Raw genomic sequence first — 18,356 nt, 5'->3', positions numbered from 1 at the left:
TACGTTCATCTCTAGGAGACAGAACGCGTCTCCTTCCTGAGCGGTATAACGGCTGTGTGGTCTCATGGGGTTTATACTTGCGTACTATTGTTTGTACAGATGAACGTGGTACCTTCAGGCGTTTGGAAATTGCTCCCAATGATGAACCAGACTTGTGGAGGTCTACAAAAATAATTCTGCGGTCTTGGCTGATTGCTTTTGATTTACCCATGATGTCAAGCAAAGAGGCATGGAGTTTAAAGGTAGGCCTTGAAATACATCCACAGATACACCTCCAATTGACTCAAATTATGTAAATTATTCTATCACAAGCTTCTAAAGCCAATGACATCATTTTCTGGTATTTTCCAAGCTGTTTAAAGGCATAGTCAACTTAGTGTATGTAAACTTCTGACCCACTGGAATTGTGATACAGTGTATTATAAGTGAAATAATCTGTCTGTAAACAATTGTTGGAAAATGTACTTGTGTCATGCACAAAGTAGGTGTCCTAACCGACTTGCCAAAACTATAGTTTGTTTACAAGAAATTTGTGGAGTGGTTGAAAAACGAGTTTTAATGACTCCAACCTAAGTGTATGTAAACTTCCGACTTCAACTGTACATGCGGTCACTGTGGGGATGACGTCATCGATGCACTTATTGATGAAGCCAATGACTGATGTGGTGTATTCCTCAATGCCATCGTAGGAATCCCGGAACATATGTGCTAGCAAAACAGTCCTGTAGCTTAGCATCTGCTTCATCTGACCACGTTTTTATTGATCTAGTCACTGGTGCTTCCTGCTTGAATTTTTGCTTGTAATAGGAATCAGGATGGCGGAGTTACGATCAAATTTGCCAAATGGAGGACAAGGTAGAGCTTTGTATGCTTCTCTGTGTGTGGAGTGAAGGCGGTCCAGAGTTATTTCCCTCTGGTTGCACAATTAACATGCTGCATAAACGTCCCTGGCTACTTGGAGCGCCGCCTCTGGGTGAGCGTTTTCTTATTTTCTTATGGCGGAATACAGCCTATTCAATGCTGTCTTAGTGCCAGCCTCTGACTGTGGTGTTATGTAAACAGCTATGAAAAATACAGATGAAAACTCTCTAGGTAGGTAATGTGGTCTACAGCTTATCATGAGATACTCTACCTCAGGCGAGCAATAGCTTGAAACTTCCATAGATATCGTGCACCAGCTGTTAATTACAAAAATACATAGGCTCCTGCCCCATGTCTTACCAGACGTCGCTGTTCTATCCTGCCGGTTCAGAGCATTACCAGCCAGCTGTATGTTGATAGTGTCTTCGTTCAGCCACGACTCCATGGAGCATAAGATATTATAGTTTTGAATGTCGTGTTGGTAGTTTAATCTTGCGCGTAGGTCATTGATTTTATTCTCCAAAGATTGCACGTTTGCTACCAGAATGGAAGGAAGTGGGGGTTTATTTGATTGCCTATGAATTCTCAGAAGGCAGCCCGCCGTCTGGCCCCTTTTTCTCAGCCTCCTCCTCATGCAAATCACAGGGATCTTGGCCTGTTCTCGAGAAAGCAGTATATTGTTTGCGTTGTGCTCGTCAGACTCATTACATTTAGAAAAGGATTCTGCCAGTCCGTGGTGAGTAATCACAGTCCTGATGTCCAAAAGTTATTTTCGGTCATAAGAGATGGTAGCGGCAACATTATGTCCAAAATCATTTTTAAAACAATTTTTAAAAACGAACAAAAACCTGTGCCCCGGCACATTGACTCTGTACCAGTTCCCCCTCTTTAATTATTATTTTTCTTACTTCAGTTTATTTTTGTAAATACTTAACACAAATTTTTCTTCAAATTGCATTGTTGGTTAAGGGCTTGTAAGTAAGTATTTCACTTTAAGGTCTACACCTGTTGTGTTCGGCTCATGTGACAAATGCAATTTCATTTGATTTGATCATCAGGAGTGGGCAATGTTGCAGCACCTGCTAGCCCCATCCCAGGTCACCACAACTACTGCAATTCCCCACCAGTAGAAAACAACCCATGTGATCCTCACTGCCGCACAACTTGTTTTTTGAAACTTAATTGTTGAATCTTAAATCAATCAATATCACCCGTGTTCACATTTGACATAACTTACTGTTCTGTTTTTTATAATATTACCAGTTTTCATATTTGAAAGATTTTCTATTCTGCTGTTTGTGTGTGGTGGAGCTCTTTTAAGAGCTTCATGGCATAAAACGTATGGTTTTGTTGTTAATACAATGTTCTATAATTAAAGCTGTGTGGCCTTCCACTTAACGTAACTTTTTTAAATAATTTAATAATAAAAAAAACTAAACAAAACACATGTATTTTTATATTAGCACTGGCATTTATAGGCAGGCTCGATCAAGTGCTCAAATAGTTTGAAAGAAAACATTTGGCATTGGAACCAGATCTGGAACAATCAATGCCTGATATATTGGCAACTTTATTGGAACTAGGCACTGGCAAATAAAAACATTACTTTTTGTCATTAAAATCCTCCAAACCCTCAACAGTCCAGCCTCCCTCTGTCGATTGTCCTCGTCTCTCCTTCTATTCTCATCTTCTCCACATCAATTCTCATTGTCCCTACGCCTATTCTCCTCATCCATCATCCTCCTGTACTCCTCCTCTCTCTTCTCCTCCTTCTTCTTGTACTCCTCCTCTATCTTCTCCCTCTTGCTGTCCTCCTCTGTTTTCCTTGTCTCTCTTCTCTCTTTTTATTGCATCTTTCTCTCTTTTCATCATGAGTGCTGGCCGGCCTCTCTCTTTTGATCTATGTCCTGCATCTCTCTGAGTAGTGTGACCCACTCTGGCTCTCTCCTCCTCTTGGGAGTTCTATCTTTTTCTTTCTCTCTCTCTCTCTCTCGGTTCCTGAACTTTTCCTGAAAACACCACTACCTCCTGGCTGGATGAGGCAATGACAACAAGCGGTGTAATAGCGGGCCTTATGTGAATTGGGCAATCAGGTGCTCTCCCCTCCCTCTGTACTCACCCCAGTTTGGGGACACTCCAAATCCTAAAAGAAACCAGTTAGCTGGACTCACCATACAACCTGGACATTGTGAAGATATTGAGACATTTTAGATGTCTACTGTATACAGAAAATAAATACTTTTATCTTTGTCCTTCCCCTTCTGACAGTACACTTGCACAAATGCCCTAGGCAAAGCACAGTAATATATTACAGTTACCAACTATCAGTTGGCAAGGTGAATTGATGCCAGCACAAAACTTGTATTTTTTGTCCCCCCAAATTTCCTGCCAACCTGTAACGTTATCACTCGCTCCCAAGTATGTATTGCATCATGAATGTAATTGAGCCAGATCATATAAGCTGCAGTAACTTAACAGTCTAGTGATTGTTAATGTTAGGTAATGTTCCCAGCAATTCAGCTTCTTACTCAAACCCCTTCAAGGCCGCATGCCTCTTTCCTGTGAACCGGAATTAGTTTCTAGCACGCCAGGTGAATGAACTTCAGTCCTTATGATGTAAATAGACACCCTTTTTAGATAAACCTGTGGCAAGTTAACGTGACATAAATCAGGTTTAAAACCATTAGCTACCAACCGCATATAAGTCTCATGTTGGGTAGTTAGTTAGCATTCACACTGAACAACAATATAAACGCAACAGGCGAAAATGTCAAAAGTTTGACTGAGTTACAGTTCATATAAGGAAACCAGTCAATTTAAATAAATTCATTAGACCCTAATCTATGGTTTTCACCTGAGTGGGCAGGGGCGCAGCCATGGGTGGGCCTCGGAGGGCATAGGCCTAGCCACTGGGGAGCCAGGCCCAGCCAATCATAATACGTTTTTCCCCACAAAAAGGCTTTATTACAGACAGAAATACTCCTCAGTTTACTCAGCTGTCCGTTTGACTGGTCTCAGACAATCCCACAGTTAAAGAAGCCGAATGTGGAGGTCCTGGGCTAGTTACACGTGTTCTGCTGTTGTGGGGCCGGTTGAACGTACTGCCAAATTCTCTAAAACGACATTGGAGGCAGCTTATGATAGATAAATGAACATTCAATTCTCTCACAACAGCTCTGGTGGACATTCCTGCAGGTAGCATGCTATTTGCATGCTCCCTCAAAAGTTGAGACATCTGTGGCATTGTGTTGTGTGACAAAACAGCACATTTTAGAGTGGCCTTTTATTTTCCCCAGCACAAGGTGCACCTGTGTAATGATAATGATGTTTAATCAGCTTCTTGATATGCCACACCTGTCAGGTGGATGGATTATCTTGGCAAATGAGAAATGCTCACTGACAGGGATACTAACAGGGATGTAAACAAATTTGTGCACAAAATCTGAGAGAAATATGCTTTTTGTGCACATGGGAAATTTCTGTGATCTTTTATTTCAGCTCATGAAACATGGCGCCAACACTTTTATATTTATGTTCAGTATAGTTAATATACGGGCAAGTTTGATGTATTAGTAGCCAACTGATGTTCTCTAGCTAGCTAACATACTGGTACATATATGCTATGCGGTTTGTAAGGCTAGCGTTGCTAACAAATTGTCAGCCAACATAACGTTTAATTTAACTTACTTGACAAGTCATTAGTTTTATATTACCTTGCTCAACATTTTCTTAACATTTGTCATAATTAGCTAAAGTGATGAATATTTACTTTTTGTATTTACATTTGTATCCGCTCTCGTCGAACTTCGGCTGCATATTTTCTGCCATTTTCTTCAAATCTGAAAATGTTGTGAAGCTTCGCATTTAAGTGGAATACAACACAAAATGTGTCAGAAACGTCAATCTTTTTTTTTAACACATCCATGTTGTGTTACTTTTAACATAAAGTGTTGCACTTAAAAAAAATCCTGTTGGATTAGCGATTTTTCAAATAGAATCCAAGATTCTCACAATCATATAGGATTTTGTCACCTCTATCAAAATCCTGTTGGAATTTTCAAGCATTGCATAATCATCAGCACGACTGGACAGTTTTTGTGTTATGAGAACATTTTCTGCAACCTAACAAATGTTCTAGGAATGTTCACAGAACCAATTTAGTTTGCTGGGAAAACATTACTGATACATTGTCATATTACATTACCTGGAAACCTAATAAAAACTTTTGGGGAATGGTAGGCGAACATTCCAAGGATAGTTCATTTAAAACATAAAAAAAGGTATTTAAAACTTTGTTTTTAATGTTTTTGGGATGTTATCATCCTAATGTTAGATAAAACCTTAACTAGAACTTAATGAGAATCTTGTCTAATGTTCTGGGAATGTTCCCGGTTTGCTAAGTATCTACAATGCCACTAGAAGCACATGTATAATGCCTTATAATTTATGCATAATGCAATACAATGCACAACAAATACACTAATAACTGTTCTGAAACATCTATGACTACACTCACAATACTGTAAATGTTGTAATGCCAGACGTTAAATGAAATAGCTAGTATATGCGTGGAACATTAATATTATTGTCTTGTGACGCTGACTTTTCTGCTTCCTCCTGCAGGTGGTAGTATAGACAGTGACTGTGCCTTTGAGGGCGACTATGCCCTTCCGCCTCTCTCTATGACCGAGGGCATGCAGCACATCCGCATCATGGAGGGCGTTTCACGCTCCCTGCCCTCCTCCCCACTGCTCACACACCAGACCATCAGTGTCCGGCTGCAGCCCACCAAGAAGCTCACAGGTAATGGTCACAGAAATATACACAACACCTCCACAGGAGAAATCCCGTAGGTCAAACTGTGTTGTTGTCTGCTCCTTTGGGCGTTCGGTTAATAACCAATCGCCCAATGCCACTCATTCGTGTTGGAATGTCGTGTGGGGGAATACAGTCAGTTACATGATGGTAACTGGGAAGTTGGATGCTTACGTCAGTGTTCACTGATGCCGGTCAACACAAGTCATTGTGAACTCAATAAATGATTAACTACAGCCCTCCCAGGTCAAGGCCCATTAATAATCACTCCAGGCTTACCTAATAGCTAGGCTGGGATGCCAGGAATGGCAGATATGAGCTGTGGTTGTCTGTCTATCTTCCTATCCTGCTCGTCTCTGACCTTGTCACTCACCACTAACTGATCATTTCCTGTCGCAGTCATCTCGGAAATCAGCTTCACTCCCAATCTCTCTCTCGCTCTCCTTAGTCTCTCTCTTTCTCCTCTCTCTCTTTTTCTCCCCTCTCTCTCTCTCTCTTTCTCCTCAGTCTCACTCTCTTTCTCCTCGCTCTCTTTCTCCTCAGTCTCTCTCTTTCGCTATTTTGCTCGCTCTCTCCTCAGTCTATCTCTCTCCCACTCTCTCTCTTCAGTCTATCTCTCAGTAACTTGATCATTGAAAGCTACAGTCATTGCACTGTAATGGGCTACTGTGGCTGGGCAGTGCAGGCTTGAATTGAATTAGAAAAATTAGTTTTATTCCTTAAGTGTCTACAGATTGAAAGGGATTGGGTGTGAAACTCATTGTCCAACATTCACCACTAGGGTGCGGTTTACCACTCTCATCCTCGTGATTTAGCCTAGTTGTATCATTAACCCTCTCCTACAGTGCCTTCAGAATGTATTTACACTGAGTTTTTCCCCGTTTTGTTGTGTTACAGCCTGAATTTACAATGGATTCAATTGAGCTGTTTTATCGCTGGCCTTCACACAATACTTCACACAACACAATCAAACTGATATTATGTTTTCAGAATGTTAACCAATTAATAAAAAAAGAAAAGCTGAAATGTCTTGAGTCAATAAGTATTTCACCCATTTATTATGGCATGCCTAAATAAGTTCAGGACTAAAAAGGTGTTTACAAGTCACATAATAAGTTGCATGGACTTACTCTGTGTGCAATAATAGTGTTTGACATGATACAATGATACATGATACACATACAATTATCTGTAAGGTACCTCAGTCGAGTAGGGAATTTTAAACACAGATTCAACCACAAAGTCCAGATTCAGCCTAGTAAAGAAGGACACCTATTGGTAGATGAAAACAAAAAATAAATAAACACACATTGAATATCCTTTTGTTTCAATATAACCAGTCAATACAAAGATACAGGTGTCCTTTCTAACTCAGTTGCCAGAGAGGAAGGAAACCGCTCAGGGATGTCACCATGAGGCCAATGGTGACTTTAAAACAGTTACAGAGTTTAATGCTGTGATAGGAGAAAATTGAGGAAAGATTAGCAACTTAGTTAGGTCACAATACTATCCTAATTGACAGACTGAAAAGAAGGAAGCCTGTACAGAAAACAAATATTCCAAAACATGCATCCTCTTTGTAATAAGGCACTAAAAAAGACTGAAAAAAAATATGACAGCAATGAACATTTTGTCCTGAATTCAATGTGTTATGTTTGGGGCAAGTCCAATACAACACATTACTGAGTACCACTCTTTTTCAAGGATAGTGGTGGCTGCATCATTTTATAGGTATGCTTGTAATCGTTAAAGACAGGGAAGTTTTTCAGAATAAAAAATAAACGGAATGGAGTTAAGAACAGGTCGAAATCCTAGAGGAACACCTGGTTCAGTCTGCTTTCCACCAGACACTGGTAGAGGAAAACACCTTTCAGCAGGACAATAACCTCAAACACAAGGCCAAATCTACACTGGAGTTGCTTACCAAGAAGACAGTGAAGTTTTCTGAGTAACCAAGTTAGTTTTGACTTCTGCTTGAAAATCTATGTCAAGATCTGAAAATGGTTGTCTAGCAATGATCAACAAGAATATTTTTGAAAAGTATAATGGGCAAATGTTGCACAATCCAGGTGTGGAAAACTCTTAGAGACTTACCCAGAAAGACTCACAGCTGTAATCGCTTCCAAAGGTGATTCGACCATGCATTGAATCAGGGGTGTGAATACTTATATAAATGAGATGTTTCTGTATTTAATTTTCAATAAATTTGCTAACATTTCGACAAACATGTTTTCACTTTGTCATTATGGGGTATTGTGTGTAGGTGGTGAGAAAATGTTCAATTAAATTCAGGCAGTAACACAACAAAATGTGGAATAAGTCAAGGGGTATGAATACTTTCTGAAGGCACTGTATATGCTGCTGTGTGTTTGTACACCATACAGAATTATTTATTTCTCTAAACTGGGCTTTTTAAAAGCGCTGTTATCTTAACTGGGGGTGCTGCTTCCTACTGCTGGAAGAGCAGGCTTTCTGTTGTTGGTGACAGGAGCCAGGAGAGTTTGGGTCGGATCGGAGGGAATGGGGCCTGAAAATTACATCTCATAGCGAGCCAATCTCTTTCTCCGTCTCTCTCTCTGTCTCTCTCTCTCTCTCTCTGTCTCTCTCTCTCTCCGTCTCTCTCTCTGTCTCTCTCTCTCTGTCTCTCTCTCTGTCTCTCTCTCTCTCTCTCTCTCTCTCTCTCTCTCTCTCTCTCTCTCTCTCTCTCTCTCTCTGTCTCTCTCTCTCTCTCTCTCTCTCTCACTCTCTCTCTCAACTCCACACTGCTTACAGCCCCCTTTGTCTGTTTAATCCACTTTTCTTCCCTCTCTCCTTTCCTCTTTCGTGTCTGTAGAACATTCAGCCTAATTTACTAACACTTTCATCTGCGCGAATCAAAAGGAATTCTGGGAGTTTCATTGTGCTTGCTGTTATCTTGATGACTGTTGTCGTAGAGAGGAGCGTTGTTGTTTTAAGAATAACTTGATGAATAACACAGAAATGGCTCTCGTTCTCTCTTTGTTATGCAAGTCCTTATTTCACAGTTTGGTTGTGAACACTGTGACTGTGTATACATGCACAGTCATTCAATTTATGATTTACAATTTGCCTTGTTAATGCAATATAATCATAATTATAATTTGCCTTGTTAATGCAATATAATCATAATTATAATTTGCCTTGTTAATGTAATATAATCATAATTTGTTTGGTTAATGTATGCCAGTTAGATGCTGATATTGATGCAGATGCAGTTGCTGCTGTGGTGTATTTTGGAGGTAACATGGGAATAAGAGATCCTCATTACTTTTAATTTGATACTCCGCTGTGTGCTAACTCTGCTGCATTGCTACTTTCATGCGTTTTATTTTACCTCTGCACAATGAGTCCAACTGCATCAGCATGCTGCATGCATGTGTGCCAGTGCAAAGATGTACCACCTCTGGAGTGTAGCTTACGCACCTGTTCATGTGTTTTGCAAAATAGAAATAAATAGTCTTTCTCTGCCTTTTCATCTGCCTCGAAGTCAGATGTGGGCGTCCATAGCCACAACACCAGATTGGGCATGGTCCCGAGCACCCCAGCCTTCTTCCCACTCTTTAATTAATCCAACCCAGTGCCACTCCTTTACACCGCCTGCCAGTGCCAAGTTACAATATGGGCATCTGAGGCTCAGGCTTCATCCCAAATGGCACCCTATTCCCTTTATAGTGCAATACTTTCGAACAGGGTTCGTAGTGCACTATACAGGCAATAGGGTGCCATTTGGGATGCATATCAAAGCCTCTCCACCTCCCAGCACCCAGCAGGGACCAGCAGGCTTCAGCAGCAGGCACAATCAGAGCAGGTCTTCAGCCTGGCTGGATGCACCTTGATCCCCTCATGGAGGGCCTCCCTTTCTCCTTTCCTCCCCAGCTCTCACCAGTCTTACCCAGCCCTCCCCTGCACACCAAGTATTCCCCAGCTCTCACCTAGTCCTCATTTGCTTTCCCCCGCGCTCCCCCTTCCCTCTCTTTCCCTCCCCAGACCTCCCCTGCTATCCCCAGCCCTCCGCAGCAGCATCCTCCCCCTTCTCCTCCTCAGCCCTACCACCAGCCCTCCTGCTCTGCCTTGATTGGCCTCAGGGAGCTGGGAGCTGGTAGGGAGCTGGCAGGCAGTAGAGCTGTTTTATTGGCTTATTCAACCTCACTGTTCCAGATAGAATGACAATGCTCTGAAAGCAGTGCTGACCTTTTTAGGAAATCAATGAGTTTCTGATTTAATCTCTTCTCCTCACTCCGCTCTCTCTGCCTGTGTGGAGGTTTCACCCAGGGGGTCCCAGCTGCTCTGAACCCAACCTGTGAAATGGATTGGAGAGGCAGGCAGGAGGGCGGGAGCTGCCAGAGGGTGCCTAAGGCTATACCCCTTTACAGAGCCTGCGGTATCATGGTCTGCATCTCAAATGTCACCCTATTCCCTATAGGCCCTGGTAAAAAGTAGTGCGCTATAAAGGGAATAGGGTGTCATTCGGAAGGCAACCATGGTGCCACAATTCCTCCGGCTGGTGTGGAAATGTCACACTGCCTTTGGTCCAGAGGATCACAAGAGCAGCCTGTTCTCTCTGGTGGTGGGTTCTGAACACTGGGCAGCAGACAGCAACATCCTGACCTGTCTGTTCTCTCTGGTGGTGGGTTCTGAACACTGGGCAGCAGACAGCAACATCCTGACCTGTCTGTTCTCTCTGGTGGTGGGTTGTGAACACTGGGCAGCAGACAGCAACATCCTGACCAGTCTGTTCTCTCTGGTGGTGGGTTCTGAACACTGGGCAGCAGACAGCAACATCCTGACCTGTCTGTTCTCTCTGGTGGTGGGTTCTGAACACTGGGCAGCAGACAGCAACATCCTGACCTGTCTGTTCTCTCTGGTGGTGGGTTCTGAACACTGGGCAGCAGACAGCAACATCCTGACCTGTCTGTTCTCTCTGGTGGTGGGTTCTGAATACTGGGCAGCAGACAGCAACATCCTGACCTGTCTGTTCTCTCTGGTGGTGGGCTCTGAACACTGGGCAGCAGACATCAACATCCTGACCAGTCTATTGTCTCTGGTGGTGGGTTCTGAACACTGGGCAGCAGACAGAAACATCCTGACCAGTCTGTTCTCTCTGGTGGTGGGTTCTGAACACTGGGCAGCAGACAGCAACATCCTGACCTGTCTGTTCTCTCTGGTGGTGGCCTCTGAACACTGGGCAGCAGACAGCAACATCCTGACCAGTCTGTTCTCTCTGGTGGTGGGTTCTGAACACTGGGCAGCAGACAGCAACATCCTGACCTGTCTGTTCTCTCTGGTGGTGGGTTCTGAACACTGGGCAGCAGACAGCAACATCCTGACCTGTCTATTCTCTCTGGTGGTGGGTTCTGAACACTGGGCAGCAGACAGCAACATCCTGACCTGTCTGTTCTCTGGTGGTGGGTTCTGAACACTGGGCAGCAGACAGCAACATCCTGACCTGTCTGTTCTCTCTGGTGGTGGGTTCTGAACACTGGGCAGCAGACATCAACATCCTGACCAGTCTATTGTCTCTGGTGGTGGTTTCTGAACACTGGGCAGCAGACAGAAACATCCTGACCTGTCTGTTCTCTCTGGTGGTGGGTTCTGAACACTGGGCAGCAGACAGCAACATCCTGACCAGTCTATTGTCTCTGGTGGTGGGTTCTGAACACTGGGCAGCAGACAGCAACATCCTGACCTGTCTGTTCTCTCTGGTGGTGGGTTCTGAACACTGGGCAGCAGACAGCAACATCCTGACCAGTCTATTGTCTCTGGTGGTGGGTTCTGAACACTGGGCAGCAGACAGCAACATCCTGACCTGTCTGTTCTCTCTGGTGGTGGGTTCTGAACACTGGGCAGCAGACAGCAACATCCTGACCAGTCTATTGTCTCTGGTGGTGGGTTCTGAACACTGGGCAGCAGACAGCAACATCCTGACCTGTCTGTTCTCTCTGGTGGTGGGTTCTGAACACTGGGCAGCAGACAGCAACATCCTGACCTGTCTGTTCTCTCTGGTGGTGGGTTCTGAACACTGGGCAGCAGACAGAAACATCCTGACCTGTCTGTTCTCTCTGGTGGTGGGTTCTGAACACTGGGCAGCAGACAGCAACATCCTGACCTGTCTGTTCTCTCTGGTGGTGGGTTCTGAACACTGGGCAGCAGACAGCAACATCCTGACCTGTCTGTTCTCTCTGGTGGTGGGTTCTGAACACTGGGCAGCAGACAGCAACATCCTGACCAGTCTATTGTCTCTGGTGGTGGGTTCTGAACACTGGGCAGCAGACAGCAACATCCTGACCTGTCTGTTCTCTCTGGTGGTGGGTTCTGAACACTGGGCAGCAGACAGCAACATCCATTAACAGTCTATTGTCTCCTGGTGGTGGGTTCTGCATTTATTCCATTCTGGGCATTGCAGGATCAGCCCACCATCCTGACCACTGTGATGTGCGTTTGGGTTTAGTCTGGAATGGCTGAGGAGTTGATACACATGAAATGGATAACACATGCAGTACCCATGAAATGGATAACAATGCAGTCCTGAAATGGATAACACATGCAGTCTGAAATGGATAACACTTGCAATACTGAAATGGATAACACTTGGGAAATGGATAACTGCAACACTGGGGATAACACTTGCAATACAGAAATGGATAACACTGAATACCATGAAATGGATAACTTGCAATACTGAAATGGATAACACATGGGAAATTAACACTTGCAATACACTGAAATGGCAGCAGTACAGAAATGGATAACAACATCCTGAAATGGATAACACTGTCTGTGGATAACACATGCTGGTGGTGGATAACACATGCAGTACCATGAAATGGATAACACTGAATACACATGAAATGGATAACACTTGCAACACATGAAATGGATAACACAGCAGCACACATGAAATTAACTATGCAATACACATGAAATGGATAACACAGAAATGGATAACACTGTCTGTTTGAAATGGATAACTTGCAAACACTGAAATGGATTTATTCCATTCCACTGAAATGGATAACACATGTGTTCTGCAGTACATGGGATAACTCATGCAGTACCATGAAATGGATAACTGCAGTAGTCACATGCAGTACTGTGAAATGGATAACACATGCAGTACCCATGAAATGGATAACACATTGAAATGGATAACACTTGCAATAGTGAAATGGATAACACATGCAGTACCCATGAAATGGATAACACATGCAGTACACATGAAATGGATAACACATGCAGTACAAATGGATAACACTTGCACCACATGAAATGGATAACACATTGCAGTACATGAAATACACATGAAATGGATAACACATGCAGTACACATGAAATGGATAACACATGCAGTACACATGAAATGGAAACACATGCAGTGGATAACACATTGCAGTATAACACATGCACATGAAATGGATAACACATGCAGTACACATGAAATGGATAACACATGCAATACACATGAAATGGATAACACTTGAAATGGATAACAATACATGAAATGGATAACACTTGCAATACACATGAAATGGATAACACTTGCAATACACATGAAATGGATAACACATGCAGTACCCATGAAATGGATAACACTTGCAAAATGGATAACACATGCAGTACCACATGAAATGGATAACACATGCAGTACACATGAAATGGATAACACTTGCAATACACATGAAATGGATAACACATGCAGTACACATGAAATGGATAACACATGCAGTACACATGAAATGGATAACACATGCAGTACACATGAAATGGATAACACTTGCAGTACACATGAAATGGATAACACATGCAATGGATACACATGAAATGGATAACACATGCAAATGAAATGATAACACATGCAGTACACATGAAATGGATAACACATTGCAGTACACATGAAATGGATAACACACATGAAATGGATGCAATATAACACACATGAAATGGATAACACATGCAGTACACATGAAATGGATAACACATGCAGTACACATGAAATGGATAACACATGCAGTACCCATGAAATGGATAACAATGCAGTACACATGAAATGGATAACACATGCAGTACACATGAAATGGATAACACATGCAATACACATGAAATGGATAACACATGCAGTACACATGAAATGGATAACACATGCATACCCATGAAATGGATAACACATGCAATACACACCCATGAAATGGATAACACATGCAGTACACATGAAATGGATAACACATGCAGTACACATGAAATGGATAACACATGCAGTACACATGAAATGGATAACACATGCAGTACACATGAAATGGATAACACATGCAGTACACATGAAATGGATAACACATGCAGTACACATGAAATGGATAACAGTACACATGAAATGGATAACACTTATGTACACATGAAATGGATAACACATGCAGTACACATGAAATGGATAACACTTGCAATACACATGAAATGGATAACACATGCAGTACACATGAAATGGATAACACTTGCAATACCCATTAAATGGATAACACATGAAATGAAATGATAACACTTGCAATACCCATTAAATGGATAACACATGCAGTACACATGAAATGGATAACACATGCAGTACACATGAAATGGATAACACTTGCATGGATACCCATTAAATGGATAACACTTGCAATACACATGAAATGGATAACACATGCAATACACATGAAATGGATAACACTTGCAGTACACATGAAATGGATAACACATGCAGTACCCATGAAATGGATAACACATTCAGTACACATGAAATGGATAACACTTGCAATACACATGAAATGGATAACACTTGCAATACCCATTAAATGGATAACACATGCAGTACACATGAAATGGATAACACTTGCAATACCCATTAAATGGATAACACGTGCAATACACATGAAATGGATAACACGTGCAATACACATGAAATGGATAACACATGCAGTACACATGAAATGGATAACACTTGCAATACCCATTAAATGGATAACACATTGCAGCATACACATGAAATGGATAACACATGCAATACACATGAAATGGATAACACATGCAGTACACATGAAATGGATAACACATGCAGAAATACACATGAAATGGATAACACATGCAATACCCATTAAATGGATAACACATGCAGTACACATGAAATGGATAACACTTGCAATACCCATGAAATGGATAACACATTCAGTACACATGAAATGGATAACACATGCAGTACACATGAAATGGATAACACTTGCAATACCCATTAAATGGATAACACGTGCAATACACATGAAATGGATAACACATGCAGTACACATGAAATGGATAACACTTGCAATACACATGAAATGGATAACACATGCAATACACATGAAATGGATAACACTTGCAGTACACATGAAATGGATAACACATGCAGTACCCATGAAATGGATAACACATTCAGTACACATGAAATGGATAACACTTGCAATACACATGAAATGGATAACACATGCAATACACATGAAATGGATAACACATGCAGTACCCATGAAATGGATAACACATGCAGTACACATGAAATGGATAACACTTGCAATACACATGAAATGGATAACACATGCAATACACATGAAATGGATAACACATGCAATACACATGAAATGGATAACACTTGCAATACACATGAAATGGATAACACTTGCAATACACATGAAATGGATAACACATGCAGTACCCATGAAATGGATAACACATGCAGTACACATGAAATGGATAACACATTCAGTACACATGAAATGGATAACACATGCAGTACACATGAAATGGATAACACATGCAGTACACATGAAATGGATAACACTTGCAATACACATGAAATGGATAACACATGCAATACACATGAAATGGATAACACATTCAGTACACATGAAATGGATAACACATTCAGTACACATGAAATGGATAACACTTGCAATACACATGAAATGGATAACACATGCAGTACCCATGAAATGGATAACACTTGCAATACACATGAAATGGATAACACATGCAGTACACATGAAATTGATAACACTTGCAATACACATGAAATGGATAACACTTGCAATACACATGAAATGGATAACACATGCAGTACACATGAAATGGATAACACATGCAGTACACATGAAATGGATAACACTTGCAATACACATGAAATGGATAACACATGCAGTACACATGAAATGGATAACACATTCAGTACACATGAAATGGATAACACTTGCAATACACATGAAATGGATAACACATGCAGTACACATGAAATGGATAACACTTGCAATACACATGAAATGGATAACACATGCAGTACACATGAAATGGATAACACATGCAATACCCATGAAATGGATAATACATGCAGTACACATGAAATGGATAACACTTGCAATACCCATTAAATGGATAACACATGCAGTACACATGAAATGGATAACACATGCAGTACACATGAAATGGATAACACTTGCAGTACCCATGAAATGGATAACACATGCAGTACACATGAAATGGATAACACTTGCAATACACATGAAATGGATAACACATGCAGTACACATGAAATGGATAACACTTGCAATACACATGAAATGCCCAAGAAGACGTGCTCAGTACGGGCTATGTATTTTTGTAAATAACAGCTGGTGCAAGATATCTAAGGAAGTCTCAAGCTATTGCTCGCCTGAGGTAGAGTATCTCATGATAAGCTGTAGACCACACTATATACCTAGAGAGTTTTCATCTGTATTTTTCGTAGCTGTTTCCATACCACCACAATCAGAGGCTGGCATTAAGACAGCATTGAATGAGCTGTATTCTGCCATAAGCGACAAGAAAACGTTCAACCAGAAGTGGTGCTCCTAGTAGCCGGGGACTTTAATGCAGGGAAACTTAAATCCATTTTACCAAATTTCTGTTAAATGTGCAACCAGAGGGGGAAAAAAACTCTGGACCACCTTTACTCCACACACAGAGCTCTCCCTCGCCCTCCATTTGGCAAATCTGACCAAAATTCTATTCTCCAGATTCCTGCTTACAAGCAAAAATCAAAGCAGGAAGCACCAGTGACTAGATCAATAAAAATGTGGTCAGATGAAGCAGATGCTAAGCTACAGGACTGTTTTGCTAGCACAGACTGGAATATGTCCCGGGATTCCTCCGATGGCATTGAGGAGTACACCACATCAGATTCATCAATAAGTGCATCGATGACGTCGTCCCCACAGTGACTGTACGTACATTCCCCAACCAAAAGCCAGGCAACATCCGCACTGAGCTGCCGCTTTCAAGGAGCGGGACTTTAACCCAGGAAGCTTATAAGAAATCCCACTATGCCCTCCGACAAACCATCAAACAGGCAAAGCGTCAATACAGGACTAAGATCCAATCGTACTACATCGGCTCTGACGCACGTCGGGTGTGGCAGGGCTTGCAAACCATTACTGACTACAAAGGGAAGCACAGCCGAGAGCTGCCCAGTGACACGATCCTACCAGATGAGCTAAACTACTTCAATGCTCGCTTCGAGGCAAATGGCACTGGAACATGCATGAGAGCACCAGCTGTTCCGGAAGACTGTGTGATCACGCTCTCCGCAGCCGATGGGAGTAAGACCTTTAAACAGGTCAACATTCACAAGGTCGCTGGGCCAGACGGATTACCAGGATGTGTACTGCGAGCATGCTCTGACCAACTGGCAAGTGTCTTCACTGATATTTTCAACCTCTCCTTGTCCGAGTCTGTAATACCAACATGTTTTAAGCAGACCACCATATCCCTGTGCCCAAGAACACTAAGGTAACCTGCCTATATGACTACCGACCCGTAGCAATCACATCTGTAGCCATGAACTGCTTTGAAAGGTTGGTCATGGCTCACATCAACACCATTATCCCAGAAATCCTAGACACACTCCAATTTGAAAACCGCCCCAACAGATCCACAGATGATGCAATCTCTATTGCACTCCACACTGCCCTTTCCCACCAGGACAAAAGGAACTCCTATTCGAGAATGCTATTCATTGACTACAGCTCAGCATTCAACACCATAGTGCCCTCAAAGCTCATCAATAAGCTAAGGACCCTGGGACTACACACCTCCCTCTGCATCTGGATCCTGAACTTCCTGATGGGCCAACCCCAGGTGGTAAGGGTAGGTAACAACATGTCCGCCACACTGATCCTCAACACAGGGGCCCCTCAGGGGTGCGTGCTCAGCCCCCTCCTGTACTCCCTGTTCACTCATGACTGCACGGCCAGGCACTACACCAACACCATCATTAAGTTTGCCGATGACACAACAGTGGTAGGCTGCAGTGGAGCAGGTTGAGAGCTTCAAGTTCCTTGGTGTCCACATCATCAACAAACTAACACCAAGCACACCAAGACAGTCGTGAAGAGGGCATGACAAAACCTAGTCCCCCTCAGGAGACTGAAAAGATCTGGCATGGGTCCTCAGATCCTCAAAAGTGTCTACAGCTGCAACATCGAGAGCATGACTGGTTGCATCACTGCCTGGTATGGCAACTGCCAAGCCTCCGACAGCAAGGCACTACAGGGGGTAGTTCGAACGGCCCAGTACATCACTGGGGCCAAGCTCCCTGCCATCCAGGACCTCTATACCAGGCGGTGTCAGAGGAAGGC

General features: G+C 42.5%; 1 protein-coding gene across 1 annotated transcript in view; it reads left to right on the top strand.

Moving 5' to 3' along the window:
* tanc2b (tetratricopeptide repeat, ankyrin repeat and coiled-coil containing 2b) overlaps positions 1-18,356 on the top strand; it is a 264,706-nt gene that overhangs the window by 159,340 nt on the left and 87,010 nt on the right. The window contains exon 5 of the mRNA XM_029685202.2: positions 5,485-5,664. Within this exon, the coding sequence (XP_029541062.1) occupies positions 5,485-5,664 (180 nt within the window). The remainder of the gene's footprint in view (positions 1-5,484; positions 5,665-18,356) is intronic.

The sequence above is a fragment of the Oncorhynchus nerka genome, linkage group LG16 (genome assembly GCF_034236695.1).
Source record: "Oncorhynchus nerka isolate Pitt River linkage group LG16, Oner_Uvic_2.0, whole genome shotgun sequence".
In the NCBI taxonomy this organism is placed as follows: domain Eukaryota; kingdom Metazoa; phylum Chordata; class Actinopteri; order Salmoniformes; family Salmonidae; genus Oncorhynchus; species Oncorhynchus nerka.
The sequence above is the reverse complement of the archived record's forward strand: the minus strand, read 5'-3'. Positions and strand labels throughout refer to the sequence as shown.